Source organism: Megascapheus bottae, chromosome 16 (genome assembly GCF_031878675.1).
Source record: "Megascapheus bottae isolate mThoBot1 chromosome 16, mThoBot2.hap1, whole genome shotgun sequence".
In the NCBI taxonomy this organism is placed as follows: domain Eukaryota; kingdom Metazoa; phylum Chordata; class Mammalia; order Rodentia; family Geomyidae; genus Megascapheus; species Megascapheus bottae.
This window is the reverse complement of record NC_143524.1, coordinates 20,301,467-20,322,835: the sequence shown is the minus strand read 5'-3', so window position 1 is coordinate 20,322,835 and position 21,369 is coordinate 20,301,467. Positions and strand designations below refer to the sequence as shown.

The 21,369-nt window shown below is 39.8% G+C and overlaps 1 protein-coding gene across 2 annotated transcripts in view; it reads left to right on the top strand.

The window, feature by feature from the left end:
- Cd44 (CD44 molecule (IN blood group)) overlaps positions 1-19,038 on the top strand; it is an 82,621-nt gene extending 63,583 nt beyond the window's left edge. The window contains exons 13-19 of one of the 2 annotated variants that reach the window (XM_090347888.1): positions 608-709; positions 2,389-2,478; positions 3,341-3,535; positions 7,603-7,665; positions 11,215-11,286; positions 13,107-13,185; positions 18,687-19,038. In XM_090347888.1, coding sequence (XP_090204014.1) covers positions 608-709; positions 2,389-2,478; positions 3,341-3,535; positions 7,603-7,665; positions 11,215-11,286; positions 13,107-13,185; positions 18,687-18,891 — 806 coding nt within the window. In that variant the 3' untranslated portion in view covers positions 18,892-19,038. The remainder of the gene's footprint in view (positions 1-607; positions 710-2,388; positions 2,479-3,340; positions 3,536-7,602; positions 7,666-11,214; positions 11,287-13,106; positions 13,186-18,686) is intronic. The other variant, XM_090347886.1, reaches the window with a different exon arrangement.
- Positions 19,039-21,369: the final 2,331 nt, after the last annotated feature.

Genomic DNA, 21,369 nt, shown 5'->3' with positions numbered 1-21,369 from the left:
GTGATAAGTATTAAATGTAGCATCTCTAAATATTTCATTGAGATTTCCTCACCAGTCAACATCCCACATGTTAAATTCCAAAGATACAAATCATCCTTTTGTTTATGGGAAGAATAAATCAGTAACAGCTACTGCTCCTTATTTCTTGCCACTAGACACTTCCTGTGGCCACCATGTTCATGTGTGAATGAAAGGGCTAAATATTTTTTCCCCCCTTGGTGATCAAGAGGTGGCAAAATAGAGCCTGAGTAGTGTACCCTCATTTTCCATGTGTCAGATTGTGTCTAGAAGAAAGGCAACAAATCACCCATGGATTGTGTTTCTGTCTCTCTGTAAGGTTTGGGAGTCTCATTATGTGCTTGAGTGGCATTCACCTAAACTCAGCAAAAACATACGAAAACCAGCCTTTAAATGAAAGCTAACTACTTAAGGTAGTTAACTTGAAGAAACAATAATCGATCCCAGTTCTGGAGACATATATTATTATCTGCTCTTTCCCCCTCATGCTAAGTTTAAATACAAAAACAGTTTGGCTCTAGAATCTCACTGACCTCTGGGTGATGATGGTTGAGGAAATAAAGCAATAACCCTGATTTAATTCCTTTAGATATGGTTTCCAGTCATAATACAACACTTCAGCCTACTGCAGATCCAAACCCAGATTTGGTGAGAGACTTGGACAGGACAGGACCTGTTTCCATGACAACTCGTAAGAATAATGACACACAGCTCCTTTGTTGACCTGTGCTCCTGTTTCAGATCCTTCTCACAGTGGTTAATGGTTTGCATCTGGTGATGGTGTGCTGTATTCTTTTGCTGCCCAGTACGTAAAGCTATCTTCATTGTCTATACACCTCTTTTGAGGCTCATTAAATTTGATTTTACTTTCATTCTTGGTGCTGTCCATATTAAATGCCTTTATGGGGAATGAAAAAGAACACGGAATTCCATTTGATTTTCCTTTTCTAAGCAGTCATGTCAATGTTACTGAAGACCATAGCAAGGTTAACCATTTTTCTGTGTTTTAACTGATCCTCTCCTTGTGATTTTCACAGTCCAGTCAAGGCACAAGAAAAATTGCTTTCATGGTTCTCAAAATATTTTGGAGGAGGTAGATAACCATAGACAGTAATAATGTGAGGAGGAGCAAAGCACATTGTTGACAACGAATCAAAAGTAGTGAGACACTGGAACCAAGAAAGCAAACCTTGATCTCTGTCTCCTTCTGTCACTAAACACCTGATAGGAGGTGACGTGAAATCTCCAGTAGCTTTAATTACCACCATGTGTGCAAAGATATCCTAGTGATCAGGCTGAAGTCATTTATAATTTCTTGGCAGAATATAAAAGCAATACAAAATGAAGAAGGCCTCATTTTATTGCTGCTACACATAATGGGCAGACTCCTTTATAGAAACCCTTTAGGCAAAGGAAAAAGTCAGCAAGAATGTATTGTCACCAATGCAAACAACACAGTGTTAAGCATCAAAGGAGAGATAAATAAGCCCATTGAATGGCTTCTGCCAATGAAGGACTTGTATTTCCATTTTATGTTACTGGAAGCTTTTGTTCTGACATTGATGAAGGTTTCTTTCCTGATTATGATATTTATTTGGTGGTGGATATGGTTTTTGGGTGTGTTTTATGGAGTGCTTGCACCTGCAACTCAAAGGTCAGTATCTTTCTTGGAAGAACACAAAAGAAATGAACTCAAAACAGTCAACATGATTTCAAATACGGTCAATGGTTCAACCTCAGATTGATATATATCATTAAGGGCTTTCTGTCTGCCCTGGCAAACATCTCCTTGGTGTAGCCATGAGAAGCTCTGATCACATATGAGACATTAAAAAAAAAACCAAAAAACTAACAGAATAAAATGGTAACTTAATAGTCTTTAGAAAGCAGTCACGTATTTCCTTGTATAATTTTTATTTGAGTTGCTGGAGCAGGTGGTCTTGATGGCTTTCTTCCTCTTTTGTGGTGACAGATGTACTTTTACAGTGTTACTTTCCTTATTATTACACTTCTTTCCCTCTCTTGGGTGTCGTGTTGATAGGAAACTAAAGATCAAGCATTCCTTTCCTTGTGTTTGTATTTTCTGGTTTTACCAAGTTGTCTGGGATATGTCATGTTTATGTGTCATGATAGTTCAGCATGGGTGAAGTTTCAGCTCTGATTTTTCCCTTGGCACTCTTTATGGTGACAAAGGGGCTAATTCTATTTTTCCACTGGGAAACAGAATTCTTCTGTATATTTCTACCAAATCGTATTTCTTCTATGCACTCCTCCATCTGATACATGTTAGCAAGATCCTTCTTGTTAGCAGAAAGCAGAGACTTATATCGTAACTCTAAATTAACATGGATTCATCCCTCATTGAAACAGAGCAAAGTCATTCTCAGAGTTCCTCCACACCAGCGGAAGATCTGCAAGACAAGAAAGATCACTCGACAGCTTCTACCCCGACACCTAGCAGTAAGGATTACAAAGCCTAGTTCATTTCATCTATTACTAAAAAAATCAAGGAATTATGCATGCTTTCTGTGGTATCTGTGGTATCTTTCTGTGCAGTATCTTTTGCAGTATCTTTGTGCTGATACGTCAGCTGGCTGTTGTACTATACATTTTAATTAATTGGTGTATCTGGTGGTGGTCTCTGATTTCTCTCTGCTTTGTAGATTTCTTAGAAGCCATTCAAACACATATTTCTTAAGCTCTACAATCAGAAGTTTCACTTAAAAAATAACAGAGTTTTTACACATATTTGTAATTGCTGTAAATGGTAGATTGTATTTCTTGTACTGCTTTCATTGACAATATTATTTCTCCATTCGTTCTCTGGACCATAATTCCATGTACAGGTAACTAAGAAGCAATGTTCTCCTGGCAAAGTAAAGAATAAGTTGGTAGCTACAGGTCTTTGAAATCTTGCATTTACTATTCTAATTTCAGAAAGCCGAGTTTTGCCTTTCAATTCAATGGTATTTTTTCTCCACATCACCCAAAGTGGATGTATTGAGAACCACTGGAGATTTTCTAGTCTCTGAGTTGACTTCAAGGTCACAATTGTAGAGACCTTGAAGACATCTCATCTTAGTGGCATCAGCAAGCACTGCAAGAAATCTGTCTTTTGGGTAGTAGGATCAACAAAATCTCTTGTGTTAAGTGCTGTCCAGGTGATCTCTGTTGGAAAATGTTCCTTTTATTCAACACAGAGTGAAAATTTTCACTGTTATTTTTGTTCTTGGATAACAAGTGGAGAGCTTTTGTGGTCAGGGAACATTCTGAAGAGAAACATGAAGGAGATGGGTTTATCACTGATTCCACCTCCACACAGATAGGAATCATAGCAGAGGTGGAAATCTTCCTGAAGACTCTACTACTCTGCTAGAAGATTATACCACTCCTTATCCAGACACAGTGGAAAACAGGACCCTCAGCACAATGACCCCTACTCACACTAGGGCCTTGGAAGAAACTGACGTTACTGTTGTTGAAGAGCCTGTCTCCCATGTTGATGGCGTCTTACCAGGTAATTTGACCATGGTTCATCTGGTTCATCTTGTTACATGGGATATTTTCTGTGATTAGATTACTCCATACAGGAGGTTTTTGTTTTGTTTTTTTCACCAGCATCACTTCTAGTACTAGTAGACTTGGATTTATATAAGATAAAATCAGAACTTCCTATTGGTTAGTGTACTTTCACTTACTTTTGTGCGTTGGTTGCTCTGGTGGAATTTCTTTGTCTTAATCAACTTCATTTGATTCAACTGATAGATGCTGTTTATTTGGTACTTTTTTTTTAATCCAACAACTGAATAATCTTCATACACTCTACCTTTGCCCTCGAATCATCTTTTGCTGGTGGTAGATTGATCATTCTCACTTTTGGTGATGGGCTGGTAACTAATTTCTACTTATAATGTAGTTAAAACTTCAGAATTTAATCTATGATTAACAAGTAGGAATTATCTCTTCTACTTTGGTTGCAAAGAGATGACTTGCGTAAGTTGGATCTGGTGAATCTTATCTTCTCAGATAAGCAATTTTCTCTGCTTCTTCTTTTCTTTGTTTTTCTATTTGTATTGAGAAACTTTTCCTGATAAAGGGGACCTGGACTGTGCTACCTCTGGCTAAGAAAGCAGAAACTGAGGCTTTCCTTCTGTTACTAGTACTTCAAGTGTTAATTACCACTTAAGTACATGTCAAATATTCTTCTTTTTTTCTTCAGCCCTGGGGCTTGAACTCTGGATCTGAGCACTGCCCTTGGGTTTTCTCAAGGCTAGTGCTGTACCACTTGAGCCACAGAACCACTTCTGGCTTTTTCTGTGTATATAGTACCAATGAATCAAACCCTTGTGCATGCTAGGCAGGCATTCTACCACTAGACAACCTTTCCAGCCCATATTATTCATTTTTAAAAGCATAGTTTTATGCAGAGTAGCTCCCTGTCCAATCTATAAAGAAGAGAAGCTCATGCATGTATACATATATACTTACATATATGTATGTATATATATTTCTGAGAGCTGCTGTGTTCTCTGCTTGACACTGGAATAGGTCAGTACTGACTTCTCTCCTTTGGCCTGCCCACCCTAGACCTTCATATAATAGTTTAGAAAAAGTGCTAACCTCAGCAGATAGAGAAGACCGGCCTCTTTTCACTCCTTAGGGATTTTTTTTTTTCTTTCTCACTTAGTATGGCTCTGCTCAACCTTATTAAAAACTCCCAAGTATCGCTGTTAGTTGGCTTATGAAAGAATGAATCTTTTTTTAATTGTAATTAATAAAAGGGTTACATGATATTTGCCAGATAGAAGGTGCATTAATTCACATACATTGATATCCTTTCACATGTCTTGGTAACCATTACCTCCCCTCCAGCCCCCCACCTGTCTTGGTTTTCCCCCCTTCCCTATCCAATTTCAAATAACCAAATACAAATCAATTCAATATATCAGATAACAAAGTGAGATACTGTAACAATATGAGATACCCAAGGGACAGCAAAGGAGATGAGAGATAACATAGTACATTAAGGACAACAATCATTCGTTATATGGCTTTTGTTTCAATATCCTGGAGGTCCTTTCAATTAGCTTCATACTATATGGCCTTATGTATCAAGGTTTTGCTCTATTGCAGATCTCTTCTAGTAGAGCCCAAGGTTTCTACTGATTATGACAAATGAGGGAAACCATTGAGCCTAAGTTCCTTTGAGTCTGGCTTACTTCACTTAATATGATTTTTTCTAAGTGAAAGAATGAATCTTAAGAGTGCTCTTGGCAAAAGAAGGCCTGTTGTGAAACCTAATGGATTTCAATTGGAAATGATAATTTTAATTATTGCTGTATCCTAGATGGCTTGCAGAGCCCCAATTATTAGCAAATACAGCACTTATTACAGAATTAGTGTCCACATATGCTTTTGTAGAGATAGAAGACGGATGATACTATGGATAGGTTTTTCCATGCTTCTGCATGAATTGGAAGGATTTAGTGCTTAGGAAATGGTCTTTTTCTCATCCATGGTTTTTTTCCAAACTCAAATGAGCATCATTCTGCCTAGCTATAGTTTTCTTGATCTCTGTGCTTTATGTTAAAAAACTAAATCATGTGGAATCATGGTGGCAATGCTGGTGGTGGGTTTGGTGATGGTGGTGGTGCTTTGTGTAGTAGGACTGTCAATGGGGCATTCTAGCAAGTGCTGTTTCTGTTCTAACCATCAGCCAACCAACAAAAGCAATCTATGTCTTTACTATCATTAGGAGAGCAGTTACCAGTGATGTGTTTCCACCTGTCCTAATCAGGAAAATGACAATCAGGTCATGATCACAGACTGTGTTCTCTCTCTCTCTCTCTCTCTCTCTCTCTCTCTCTCTCTCTCTCTCTCTCTCTCTCTCAGAGACTTTCACTACAATGTTACAAAAGCTCATTCTGTGTATAGAGGGGAGGCGAGAATTGTTTATTTGTTTTTTATTTTGTTTTGTTTTGTTTTTGGTCCTAGGGCTCTGTTCCTGAGCTTCTTTTGCTCAAGGCTAGCACTCTACCACTTGAGCCTTAGCTCCATTTTTAGTTTTTTTGGTCATTAATTGGAAATATGAGTTCCACAGATTTTCCTGCCCAGAATGATTTTGAATCATGATCTTGGTATCTCAGCCTTTAAGGAGCTAGGATTACAGGCATGAGACACTGGTACCCAGTTCTGTGTTTATTTTTAAGGCTCTAGAATACTTTTGAAAATTGATGTTGGAATTCCTGAGAGAGAGAGAGGAGGCAAAAGGTTTCCATATGCTGAATCCAGCATTTCACCTTTGGGTTTAGATTTTTATCAATGAAAGAGTTTGTCTCAACCCAATGCATCCTGATGGTGAGTATTTGAGAAGATGGGATTATATTAAGTTGTTGAAAATAAAGACTTAACTTCTGTAAAATACTCATTGGAATTTATTCTTAGACCCACATACCTATTATTCACATGACAGCATTTCATCAGATCTTTTTCACTTATTTTAAAGCTTCTTAATCTCTAAATAAATATTTGATTTCTTTCTTCAAATCTTTATCTTATATTACCTTTTATTTTAGAACAATTTCCTGCCTCAGAGAATCTCTTTAAATATCTCATGTCCTAAGCTAGCGTACACTTATTTCAAGTGATCATGCATTTCATATTCTAATACTTGTAAAATATTTTAGGCAGTATTTGGATTTGAGCTTAAGTCCTTGCATATACCAAGCACTTCTGTTTCTTTTTTAATTTTTCAAATAGAGTTATGTTTTTGCCTGGCCAGATCTGGCCTGGATTATGTTTCTCCTAATTACATCTCCTGAGTATGTGAGATGATAGTTATATACCATCATACCCAGCTTTTTCTGTTGAGATGATGTCTTACTATTTTTTTGGTGGGGGAGGGGCTGGGCTGGCCTCAAACCACAATCTTCCTGATTTCTAAATTCTGTGTAGCTGAGATTATAGGTGTGAATCACCAGGGTTAGTTTATAATCCAATTTTTACAGTCTTTACTTAAATTTTTTAATCTAGTTCCAACTTCAACCCAGCAAAAGTGTCACTATATTTTTAGTACAGTATTCTTTGCTAAGGAACTTGGATTTTTGTTGCAGTTTCTGTCGTCATCCCTGATGGCCTCTGCTGCCTAGTTTCCTCCAATCCAATTAAAAGTTCTAGCCTGTTCATTAGTGGATTACACAATGGACAGTAATTAATTGGACTTATTCCATGCTCTTTTTTTTTTTTTTTTTTTTTTTTTTTTTGCCAGTCCTGGGCTGGAGCTTAGGTCCTGAGCACTGTCCTTGGACTTCCTCAAGGCTAGAGCTCTACCACTTGAGCCTCAGCACCATTTCCTTTTTTTTTTTCTATGTATGTGGTACCGAGGAATCGAACCTGGGTCTTCGTGCATGCTAGGAAAGCACTCTACCACTAGGACAAACTCCTGGCCCCAATCCATGCTCTTTTTAACCATCATTTCTTGGTTTCATTTAGCAGCATATGCTTGGTGATAGGCTTTATGAAGGAAATGGAGAAGGCAGCGTTAGTAGAGACATTGGTACTGACCTCCTTTGCCATTCATTACAGGTAACAAGGATGTCATGGACTCTGATGGAAGGTCCGGTACCACGCACAGATCTGAATCAGGCGGTGAGTATGGAACTACTCCGTCCTGAACTCTTAAGAGTCATCGAACCTGATGACTACTAATGAAACATGAGTCAGTATCTCTGGAGAAGCGTTTTGTGTTTCCTTCGCCTCTGTTACAATCCCAGGGGGACCATTTTTTTGAATCACATTGCTGGGTCCCACCCCAGAAGTTTCTGATTCAGTAGATCTGGGGTGGAGTCCAGACATTTGTATTTCTAATAAATACCCTAGTAATGCTGCACCACTGGGGCAGGGACTACATTTTGTGAACTACTGCTTTGGAGGAAAGAAAAAGAAAAGTCTCCTCTCTAAAAGGATCAGGAAGAATTCACGCAGGGCTTCCCATGTCATATTGCCAAACTGACTGAGAACAAAGGGTTTTGAAATACGAATCCCTGTATTTTGATCTCACTTCCTTTACATGTAAACTGAACAAGATATTTAAAGAGCCTGAGATTTCCTAGCTAAAAACTTGGGATAACAATTGTCACAAGACATCATTAAAGTCTGGATGATAGAGTATATGCATAGTTCTTAAGATAATCCCTGGACCATGATACAATAGCTAAGTGAATTTGCCACATGCCAGCAGCTTTAGTCAAAGCACTTCACATGGATTAGGGTGGACCATGTGAAAGTGCTAGTTCTGTAACATTTTCAGTTAACTCAGAACTCATCCAATAATAGTTTAATTATCTTACACAGCCCATGATATATGTGAGTAGTACTGTTGTCCTGGTATTACAGATGAAGAAACTAAGACTTGGAGAGGGATGAAGACTCAAATGGGCTCTGTGCCAAACTGACATGAGTGGTGGAGGCAGTTTTTCAATAAGAGACCTGGGGGGAATCTCTCATTGTTTCCCATAAGTGTGATCTGGAGAAAACATCCCATGAGGATCATAAATATTGCCAGGATAACATTATTAAATAGACTTGGTGGCCTTGCTTAACTCAGCTCACACGCCTAGATATATTTCTCCAAGCTAAAAATCTATACGAAGTAGATTTGTCTCTGTTCTCTCATTCTGGGGCTAATGACCATGGTCTCGTGAGTATCACAAATCCAGTGACCCCATACCAATCATCCAAACCACCTAGTATCAGCCTCTCCTATATATGCAAGTTTGGGCAAGTTTAAAGAAAATCTGAAGACAGATATTGATATGGTGCCCTCCCTGAGTAATAAATACCTCTTTCCTTGGAAAGACTAGGATGCAGAAATGCTCCTAAAATCCAAATGGAGACTCAGGAAATCTGGAGTCCTATGACAGGACACTTGACTTTTCTTTTCTTTCATTTCCTTATTAGTAAAAAGTCCAGATTACCTGCCTCAGGTCCTTCCTAAGAGCACTGCGAAGAACACAGGTGTCAGGAATGTGCAAATATTCTGGATACAAGGGAGTTATTGCTAAAAAGATACAATTTCTAAAACCAGGAGACCTCAGTTGCTTTAAGTATGGGCTTTGGAGCTGCAGCAGGGGTATCCCGTAGGAACTTGTTGGAAAATGCAGAGTCGTTGATGAACCCAGATATCCTGAACTAGAAGCTGCATTCTAGCCAAGTCTCTCCACCCCCACATGGTTTGTAGGAACATTAAGGCTTGAGAAGCACTGTCTTCCATGGCTTTCCTCCTACTGAAGCCCAGTGAACTCCATGCACACATCTTAGATTGGACCTCATGTCTCAAAAACTTTGCCTCGTGCCCCTCCTTGTCTGCAAAATTGACTTTCCTGACTTGAAGTCCTACCGTGAGGGGATTTGTGGACCTCTGGAGAAGGGAGGGGGTGGGGGTGTCTACTCTCTCCTGATCTTCTCTTCAGCTTTTGCCTAAAGTGAGAATCAAGTGGGCGGGCAACGGATCTTTTTGTTTGACTCCTGAGTAATTGTCTATTGTTCAAAAGGAAGGTTTCATTCTGTATACACACCCAGGTCTTTCCTTGCTGGGGGCACTTTTAAAAAAAAAATCAAACTAAAGAGATTATGATCTATTAATGGCCATCCTTTCAAGTATCAAAGGCTCTAATGAGTCAGGGAAGAGAGAGAAGGAGAGAAAGAGTGAGAAGACCTGTGAGAGTGATTTTACCTATTAGGTGATTTGCAAGCCAAAGATCTCCAGTTTAGATGACCTCTATGCCGTGACATGTGCAGGCAAAAACCTGTCAATAACCAAAGACTCTAGGAGGACGGTGAAGAAAGTACCTTGGATTTCTTTGAGATTTATGAGGTGAAAGATCACTGTTAAAATAGAGTGGGGAAACTCAAAACAGTCAGACAGTGTGGAGAGAAATTGTTTGCTCCATTTGAGTTTGAAGAATAATGTCAAGGAGTGAAATAATTGTTGTCACTAAGATTCCAGGAGCCACAGTACAGAATTCAACATTTGACTCACCTAGGAAAGCTTTCATCAGCTGACCACCCCAAAAGACACTTGTCTCGTTCCATGGCCTTGGCCTTCATGTTTTCTACCAAGTTCCAGTTTGCTAGGGGGGGAGATAGGATCATTTGGGGGATGTTTTTAATCTTTGTTCTCAAATAGTAGAAGAAGCATTAGAAAACAAAGATAACTGAGGCGGGGGTGGGGGGTCGAGGGGTGCATTTAAGTCTCTTAGCACGATTCTCTCAAAACACACCTTTTTCCTCATTCTGATAAGCCACTAAGGGTTTTGACTTCTCAATCTTGCAATACTTCCTTCCAGTTTGGGGCTTTTTGTTTATTTCCTTTTTTTTAATTGTCAGATCCAAGTGTGTTAGGTGATTTAAAAAAATAGTGTTCCTGTTGATTTTATGTGGCTATGAAATGTGATCTTTAGAGGGACTTTGGGCTTCCTGCAGCATAGGAATATCTTAGGGATCACACAAAGATGAAGATGCTGCTTCTATAGGTTTGGAGTGAAGCCTGAGACTTTGTGCTGCTAGCAAGCTCCCAGGAAGGCCTAAACTAAACATAGAAAACAACACTGTAATGATGAGTTCTATCATCCACTTTTTTTTTTTTTTTTCCAGTCCTGGGGCTTGTACTCAGGGCCTGGGCACTATCCTTGGGCATTTTTTGCTCAAGGCTAGAGCTCTGCCACTGGAGCACAGCTCCACTTCTGGCTTTTTCTCTGTATGTGGTACTGAGGAATCAAACCCAGAGTTTTTTACAGGCTAGGCAAGCACTCCACCACTAGGCCATGCTCCTAGCTCCTCAGCTGCTATTTTATAAGTGAGAAAGCTGAGACTTAGACAGGTCAGTTGATCCAGTACACATTGCTACCAAGAGGCAGCTGTAGGTCTAGGACCCAGGATTGACCAACTCTAGAATCAAGGCATTTGTTCCTAAGAATTCTCTTGTTCCCTGACAAAACCTAACATTCCCAGTACTCATGTTAGTCACACTGAACTTTGAGGAAAGGGCAGAAGTGCTATCTGTTACTTAATACTTTATACACGTCTGTTACTGTGTCTATAAATGGCTTCTCAGTGTTGTAGGCATTGGAGGTGGGCTGGTATGCGGCTTTGGAAGGGATCACCGGTGTGCATTCCAAACCTTGTTATTTACCTTAGGAGCCTCAAGTGGGAGTCAAGAAGGTGGAGTGAACACAACCTCTGGTCCTATAAGGAAGCCTCAAATTCCAGGTGAGTTTCAAAGTATGAAATACAAAAAGGGATGTTTAAACTAAGTTTCTCATAATGTTCCAGAAAGGATCAGGAGAGACACAATCAAATGCACCATCTCCTAAAATCCCACCCCTTGAGTATAATGGCTCCCATTTGCAAGTTTGATGCATTGTGTATGTTCTTAAGAAAGGATCAAACTGAACTCCCATTGAAGTCTGTGCCTGCACTGTTTCAGAGAAAGACTATGTTAGTTACTAAAACTTCCATCCCAAATGAGTGGTCCCCAGAAGACTCCATGTGGTCCCCAGTACTTCCCATTTGAGCCCAGTTTTCCTTTCATTTCTGGGGCCAATAGGAAGAACATTTGCTGTTCACACTGTAGATGAGGAGAAGCTATATGCTGGGTAGATTATCGATTCAACCAGAAGAAATAGTCTAGAAACTATTATGTGTGTGGTGAGAGACTGAGACATTTGGCTCACCTGAGTAACAAGAATCCAGGCATCTAACACAATGTCATTTGAGTTGGAGGTCAAAACTGAGCACTTGTAGAGAAAGATTACACAAAGGAAAGATTACCCCCTGGGGGAGAAAATTGCCCTTTTAAATCTTCCTTCTTCAAAGATCTCCGGAACAGCTTCCTTTGGGGAAAGAGAAGACCATGGGTGGGCCATACTCCCTTTCTTCAACTTGCCCCACATACAGTAACATAGAGACTATGCCCTGGTTTGGCCAGGGAAGGACAGCCAAGGACACTTTAGCTATAACCAGGCAGGCGGATTCTTCCAACTCTACTGAGAGGGAATGTGGGACGGCCCAGCGCTGTGAGGAGGAAAGGTACTTCCTGTCAGCCTCTCCTTCTTCAGGTGAGCTGAAGCTTATCCCTAGCCAGAAGAAGGAGGAAAACAAAATTTCCAAAAAGAAGTGCACAACAAATAACTTTTCACCTTCTTTCACAAACCCTGGTCCATTATATAGTTTGCATGTACCACTGTATTAACCAACTTGCCAAATTGTATTTTATTCTGAAAGCTGAACTTTAAAATGTGGAAATCATTTCATTCATCAATAAGTGATACCTAATTATTACAGAGATTCTTTTTGGAGATACAAATTTGTTACTATCGGTCACCATCCAGAAACACTATGCTACCATTTTGAATCACGCACACAGATATACACACTCACCTTTTAGACGTGATATGTTTTTTTTTTTTTTTTAGAAAAAATGGCAATATTCCATGCATGCTATTTGGTCAATATTTCCTGCTGGTTGACCACAGCTTTCCATATCATTCCATATTTTCTTTTGAGTTATAGTTTTTAATACAGTAAAGATATCCTAACTTATCTAATCAGTCTTTTACCATGGAATAGTAGATTGTCTCTGACTTTTATTGTTATAAATAACCCAGTCATCAACATCTTCACAGCTAATTTTGAGGTTCTATGTATAACAAAATATAGAGCAAATGCTCTTATATAATATATAGGAAAGGGATATTTCCTTCAAGAGAAGCATAAGTTCCCTTTAATCTATTTAATAATATTGCACCAAAGACATCTACAAGCCTCCACAAGTCATCCAACACAATTCTGGAAACATGTTTCTCCTGGCAGTACTTGAAAATCCTGATCGATGACTAGAGATTTGTTGGACAAATACCCACAGCAAAACTGCTCCTGTAGCTTGCTCTACCCATTGGCTTGACTTTTCTGTCAGGCTTCTTGTGCTGATTGTGGTTCATAGGTGGTGCGGGTCATTTGTTTAGTTGCACTCTGCTTTTACAAAGTCAATGTCTGAAACTCACATATGTCCTTTGATTCTCTCACAACAGAGTGGCTCATCATCCTGGCATCCCTCCTCGCCCTGGCTTTGATTCTTGCTGTTTGCATTGCTGTCAACAGTCGACGAAGGTAAGAGGAAGCTCTCTTGTAGCCTTCAACTTTGAAGGGAATCATTCAACAGGTTTTATCTCCTTACTTCTCAGTGTGGCTCTCATAAGTTGCAGCTCTAGTCCCAAGGAACTTGCCAGACATGTGGGTATCTTAGATTTGACCCTAAACTTCCTGTATCAGAGTCTGTGTTCTAATAAGTCCCCAAGGATTTGTTTAAAAAACAAACAACAACAAAACCCTTTTCTGTCTCATTTTTCAGAGCTGGGTCACATCTATAATTCTTTAGACCCTTACTTTAAAGTAGTTCTTAATTTTTTCAGGGTTAATCTCTTTTAGTCTCTTCCTGATAAGATAAGGAAATGTCTCACCTGGAAGGCACATAAAGTATAAATTCATTCCTTGATTCATTAAACAAATATTTACTGAGTGCTTTTGTGTTGTATAAAGACTCAGGCCGGGTCATCCTCTTTAGCCTGAGGCTCATGGATCCTTCTAGAGGCCTTACCAGAAGCAAGTTTAATTTTGTGTTTTGTTTGTTGTCGTGACATTATTTTAGATTTTCTGGAAGAATTCATATTATATCCTAGGGCAAAAATTCATCACAGGGAGGGCTACAGAAAAAAAAAAAAGAAGAATCTTCCTTAGAAAAGCAAATAAAGACAGCTTCCTAGAACTTAGCAAGAAGGCTGTTTTTGTCTCCTTAAAAGCCCCCATCTCTCCCTACCTCAACCAAGACTCAGCATTTACACAGATTCTTCTGTGATTCAACGTAACTCATCGAGCCGTGACTAGGTTCTAGAAATAATTGTACATGGAGAAAAGTGAAGGGAAATGAACCTTGTAGCAGCAGAAGGCATGAATGTTAACTGGACTACTCCTAGTCCAGAGCTTAGATGGATTATTTTTCTCTGAGCACATGCACAGTAACTATTTGTAAATGACCCTTGAGACTACTAAGAAGTAGTCTACTAAGGTAAGAGTTTTATTTCCAAGTAAAGGCACCTTTACTGTTCCTCTGAATCCTCTGAGAGAATTGCAGATCCTTTGTTTGGCTTTTTGAAAGCAACGAACTACTAATTCCAGTGCTGAGCCCAGCTTTAACAGTCTTCTCTAATGGTCTGTAGAAACCAAATAATGCTGTTTTTTACACTGGCTCTTAATAATGAACATGGTATGTTAACTTCAAATCACTGTGGTACTATTTCTGCCTTTTAGAGCATAATAAATAGTATCAATTATGACAGTTAATCACATAAAAAAGCAAAAACGTCTAGAGACCTCCTCTGGGCTTCTAAGGACTAACTGGAAAGAGATCTTTTTCTTTCTTTCTTTCTTTTTTAAGTTGAATTTAAATACCGTGAATTACAAAGGTCTTTGTATTTCCCTTCAACTTCCTTGTTTTCCCTTGGATTACTTTTGCTCAATTAAATGTGAACTTCCTATTCTTTCAAGTCAGCAGTGTTCCAGGTCCTGCAGTGTGTCCGTGCTGTCTGTAAGCTTCATACATGCCACCACAAAAACAACTGGCTCCTATGTTGTTGGTGTAGGAAGCTTTCTGGAAGCATCTCAGTTGTCCCCAGGAGAAGTTGGAGCCTGTGCATTGTGGCTACTTAGCTCCCACATGGCTCCCTGTCTCCTCAGCAACAAAGAAGGGGCCTCTTGGCCTACCTCCGCCTCCTTCCAAGACCATCAGTTACCCTGGCAACAGGCAAACAGAGACAGGCAGGATCCAGTACAGGGAGTACCTCACTGTGAAAGTAGCTGTTTGGACACCATAAATTACTGTGTCCTGATTTGATAATTGAAAACAGATTTGCCAAGCAGCTAAAGAGTGGTTAAAGGCTGCATAAGCCCCTTTATACATACTGTGTTCCTAAAGCTGACAGCCCATCCCTAATCCTTTTAAAGGGCTGGGGGCCTTTCTGCTTTGAGCCTTCCATTTAAGAGAGTTTCAGGATCCTATGTTCATCAAAGAAAGTTTGGTTGAAAATGAGGCCTCCAAAAGGAGTTCGCTTATTTAGCAAACTGCTTGTGTATGGCTCTCTGCTTACCAGGATTGGCAGGGAAGCAGAGAAAAAAAAATGCAAAGATGTCCCTTCCCTTAAATAATCTTGAGGTTGAGTGGCAGTGTTCTGCCTGCTAAATTCCATCCAGTCACCTACTATTTGTTGAGGACATACTCAGTGCCTGCCATTGCAATTACGTTGATGTTGATGTTAATAAGAGGTTTAGTCCAGGGTTTTCATGAGGAAGGGCTCTTCCCGTCTCTGCATCTTAAAGATGCTGATGGAGTAGGAAACAGTGCCATTACCTCTTCAGCTCTTCCTACCCTTTTCCTAATCCATAATAGCTTTCCTTGATGTTCTTTGTGAAACCAGACTCCTTGAATTACAGCATCCCAATGCAAACTGTACTTGGTTCACTCTCCTTAACAGTGAGTTGTTTTGGAAGTCAATTGGTTCAGATGCCTTCTCCTTGGAAATTGTATGTAATGTATCTGGATAGGAGAAAACACACCAGGACCTTGCCAGAAAAGGGAAGGCTTTCCCCCCCCCCCCAGTCCTAGGGTTTGAACGCAGGGCCTGGGCACTGTTCCTAAGCTTCTTTTGCTCAAGGCTAACGCCATACCCCTTGAGCCACAGCACCACTTTTGGCCTTTTGTTTATGTGGTACTGAGGAATTGAACCCACGGCTTCATGTATGCTAGGCAAACACTCTACCCTAAGCCATATTCCCAGCCCAGAATTTATTTTTTAGGAGGTTGGGATGTAGCTCAGTGACAATGTGTATGCCTCATAAGTGCAACATCCTGAGTTAGATTCCCACTACCAAAAATAAGAAAAGAGAAAAAAAAAATTCAGGTCCTTACCAAATGCCTACAGCACTCCTTAGTGGATAGTTATGGAAGAGAATCATCCCATTCACTTGAAAGAACTCAGAAAAGGGAGATGTAGAAATCCAGAGGGAAATGGGTAACCCAGAGGTCAAGTGCAATATTTCTACATCCTATAGGTCTAGTGTTCTCCACTTGCAAAATCAGCTTCATTTAGATTAATAACATTAATCCCTGCCTCGCCTGCATGCACAGACACATTTTTATGCTTACAAATCACTTTTCCACAATCTTTCATCCCACACCTCAACCACTCTAGTGGGTAGGCAAATAGGAATTACTTTAATTAGGCAATTTTCCTCCAAAGAACACAGGCTTCATCTGAGAGGTTGAATATGAATAGTATTCTATTTCAAGCCTTTTAGGTCATCGTCATAGTGCATCTCACAAGGAAAGTGGAAACAACTGAAGGAAACCAGTAAAAATCCAAGCTTTGGGACACACACACATACACACACACACACACGTGTATATATATATATATATGCATATATGTATGTATATATAATGTAGCATATAAAACATTTTTACACACACATATTTGTAAGCATAAAATATGTCTGTATATATAATGTGTGTCTGAGTGCGCATGTGTTCACATCTGCATGCACCAGTACCAGGACCTGGGCACTGTCCTTTAGCTTTCTGTACTCAGGCTGGTGTTCCACCACTTTGAGCCACAGCTCCACTTTCAGCGTGTTGCTGCTTAAAGATAAGAATGTCACAGATTTTTTTTTCATCTCAGGCCAGCTTTGAACTCTGTTCCTCAGATCTCAGCCTCCTAAATAGCTAGGTTTACAGGTGGGAGCCACTAGTGCCAGATTTGAGACTGATACTCTTAATAGCCCAATTTTACCTGTGCAGAAACTGCATGCCAGAAAAGTGAAATGAGTCGTCCCAGGTCACACAACTGTAAGGTCTCAAAATCAAGTTTTATACAGTCCTCTCCTTGTCTCTGCACCCTGCTTTCTATTGAGGCTTCATCAACATTTACAGCACACATAAATTTACTCCATAATTCAAGCATCATTTCTTCTACCTTTCTCCCAACCTGTGCCAGAGGATACAGGATCTACCTCCTGTTGAGGTCGTGTAATTTCTACTTCTCCAAACAAGAGCTTCAAGTTTATTGCTTTGGCAATCTTACAGGGACTGGCCCATAACTATGAATAATAGAGGCTTTGTCTATACAACTCCAAATACCCAGCAGCCAAGTGAGCAATACCAGCTTCAAACCATTTCCAAACCTCCAGATGATCCAAAGCATTGCTAGAATTGGACAGGGCCTTCCCGAGTTTTTGGTCCTAGAGCTCTAGGATCTGAATATGAACTCTGTCATTCTTATCTCCTGTGTGACCTCAAGCAAGCTATTCACTTTCTCTACAGGCCTCAGTTTCCATTAGATGCAAAATGGAATGGTATCTTCCTTGTAGGATTATTGTAAAGATTGTCAACTTAAGAATTATTTATACAGTGTTTAGAATTCAAAAAGAGGTGACGAATGATGGTTCACATTCCACCTTCCGCAGCTCACTTGTAGTTAAGTTGTGTGACTTGGCTTTCATTCCGAGTAATCTAACTGCTATGTACATAGAGGTGCTCATGTTATAGGAAATAAGAAGTATTGTGTCAGGTTGGAAGAAGTAAACAAACTCTATCCTATCAGGATATTGAAGGATGAGATCAAAATCATAATCCATTTTGGAAGACCTTCTTTCTGTATTTGAATCTTACATAAAGTTACTGACAAACCTTGAAGCAGCTAAGTGACTAAGATGTGTTACGTTGTTAACATCCTATATCAAAGTTCTACAAAAGTTTACCAATGGTATGGAAAGATCAATATGGCTTCCCCTTTCCAGAACAATGTTGTTTTATTCTTTTCTGTCTGTGAGAGAATAATACTGACAAAGTATTGACTAAGAGAGGAAGTTGTGGGACTTTGTTGAATACACAGGTCAGAATGATTTATAATCCTCATGGTGAATGGTTTATCTCAGTCTTCAAGAATTGCCAAAGTGCTTACAGGAAGCAAATATTTCCACTGCTCAGTATGGTAGAAAGAGAATAAGAAGCTGGTCAGACAGACCAGGGTTTGAATCTTGACATTTTTATTGCCTGTTGAATAACTGAAGAGTATTATTGGATGTTCTAGTGCCCAAAGTTTCTTTGCCTATAGTAGGGAGATAATATCAGCACTGGATTCCCAGACTTGTGATCACTGACTCTTGAACTCAATCATGTGCCTTCTGAAACTTGTTTAACCTCAGATCATGGGCCCTACTCTTAGAGTTTTCTGATTCATTCCATCTGGAGTGGGGCTGAAAATCCATATTTCACAAGTTCCCAGATGCTATGCTTCCCCCTCCTGGTACAAATACCTTGATTACACAAGAGCTGATTGTTATGAGTCAGTTAGGTACTATACAAGGTGTCTGCTTGGAACATATGAAGGACAATGGTGCAAGGGTTGGGAGCATGGCCTAGTGGTAGAGTGCTTGCCTAGCATGCACAAAGCCCTGGGTTCAAGACCTTGGTACCACATACACAGAAAAGGATATTGATGGTGATGGTCAGGATGATGTCACTATACCCTTTCTCATAGGATTTTTTTTTTAACTCACAGGTGTGGACAGAAGAAAAAGCTGGTGATCAACAATGGTAATGGGACAGTGGAGGACAGAAAGCCAAGTGGACTCAACGGAGATGCCAGCAAGTCTCAGGAAATGGTGCATTTGGTTAACAAGGAGTCATCAGAGACCCAAGATCAGTGTACAACAACTGATGAGACACAGAACCTGCAGAATTCGGACGTGAAGGTTGGGGTGTAACATCTCTGCCATTATTTTGGAAAGAAAACACAGTTGGAGATGAAAAAAAAAAAGAACCATTATAGGGAGCTGGGACACTTAACAGATGCAATGTGCTACTGATTGTTTTATTGGGGAAATTTTTTTAGCATAAAATTTTCTACTCTTTTTTGTTTTCTTGTGTTTTTTTTTTTAAGCCAGTTCCAATTTATTAAAAAAAAAAAAAAAGGAAATAGCATTGCTCTCTGAAATGAGAGCTCAAAGAGTTATCCACATGAATTTGACTTTTCCAGTTCCTACCTGGATGCCTTGCTCCCTTTGAGGTATGCTAAGAATGCCTTCTAACAAATGCTACACGTATGTGTTCCTGAAACCAGCCATCTCCCTACTCTACCTTTTAGGTCACAGCCTCCTGTTAAGGAGGCTAAGTTCCCCAAAACTAAGAAGGATTGATCCCGGGGAGGAAATTTGAATGGGTCCATATTGCCTCTCCAGCAGCCCAATCCCTGGACATTGCTTTCCAGTGGGGTGTGGGATCAGAGTGTACAGGTGACACAACCCCTCTTTTAGGCACTCCTGGAAATTTTCAGATGCATCTGGGAGACACCCAAAAGGTGAAGCTATTTATCTGTAGTAAGCTATTTATCTGTGTTTTTTGAAATATTAAGCTCTGAAAGCCCTTTGATCAATATATGATTTTTAGGTTGTCAGAGGCATAAAAAGGTTTAACCTGATTCATAATAAACATCTGTATGTCTTCCATTGTAACTCCTTGTGCTGTGATCCTTCAACTTTCGAAACCAGTGAAATCTAGCTGTCCATAGTTCATGAGAATGAGTTCCACTCATGTTTGAGTCCCCATACCACACTCAGGCTTATGTAGCCAAATCTCACCAAAGATGAAGAAAAAAGTACTATCATCTTTTTAAGACTGTTCAAAGGCTTTGTTGCTTTTTTTTTTCCCTGTTCTTGTTCAGAAGTTCGAGTGGAAGGTGTTTTAATGGCCGCTCTTTTTCTCCCTTGAAGAGCTTTGAAAGTCACATTAAATTTGTATGGCCTACCACTTCTGAGATCCCATATCATAGACACTGACCCTTTGTTGTGACTTACAGCAACAGGGAAATGCCATTGGACATCTTATAGTTAAAGAAGATACCAACAGGAATGACACCATCATCAAAGGGCAACTGATTAGCCATACTTGATGAGGGAGAATGCAGTATGGATCCTGTTTGACTACTTGTATGGTTGTCTTAGTTCCCAGTTAATAAGCCACTTGCCTCTCTCCAGTGCATTGCTGCACATGATAAGTTGCTGGAGAAGGTAATCAAAAGTCACAGGGCTTCCCACTATTGTACTATTGTCATAAGATAAGGAGGTTTATGGCTAGAGAATCATGGCTTTACCATCTAACTTCCTATTTTCCTTCAAAATCCTTGGTGGCATCTTCATTAGTCAAGCAGTTCAATTGGTGCTGGGACGTCTAAAGGCTACTTGTAATCTATAAAACAAGGGCTTCTGGATGAAACCTAAGTGCTTAATATTTCTCAAGTCAAAAAACAGGAAAAAAAAAAAACCTCCCACCTAAATCATCAGGTTTGGGCTTGTTCAAAAAGGAGATCTGAAGGGCATATTTAAAGGAAAAATATAAATGTTCCACACTCTTCCACAGTCCCTGTTCTTCCAACCTACCTTCTATCCTCTGTCCCTCTGTTGCCGCCTCTCCACCCATACTATGATCTTTTATTTATTTATTTTTTTTTGCCAGATGTGAGGGTTGAACTCATGGCCTGAGCAATGTCCTTAGACTTTTCTCAAGGTTAGAGCTCTACCACTTGAGCCACAATACCACTTCCCGCTTTTTTTCTATGTATGTGGTACCAAGGAATTGAGCCCAGGGCTTCGTGCATGCTAGGTAAGCACTCTACCACTAGGCCAAATTCCGGGACCCCATACTATGATCTTTTTAAGAAAGAAAAATCTCTTTTCTCTACTTTGGGAAAGGCTGCTGACCAGTTTCATATTCAGTTACCTGGTTTTCTTTTTCTTTTTTAAGTGGAAAGTAAATGTACATCAGACCCTTCTACTGTTTCTCCTACTGAACATTAAAAATGTTCCTTCTAAGAACTTCCTGTGTCTGCCCTTCTCCAGACAGGCTCCTCAGGCTTTTTAACCTGACTATACCAAGTGGGCTATCTCAAGTTCTACCTATCCTCCAGCTTCTCTGGAGCACCTGGAAAGTCAGGCAGATCTCACAGTTAAGGACTTTCACCCTGCTGTTCTTGATAGTCCTATTAGCTTAGGTTAGGAGAGATTATCTAATATAATCATCAACAAATGACTATCTGTCATTCCTACTAGTAACTTGCCATGGAATTTGGTTTAAGTTATTAAACTCAGTCCTATATAGAAGAAATGGGGGCCGGTGGGGGGGGGGCCTGGGAGGTAGTTCAGTGGCAAAGGGTTTGCCTAGCAAGTGCAATGTCCTGGGTTCAATCC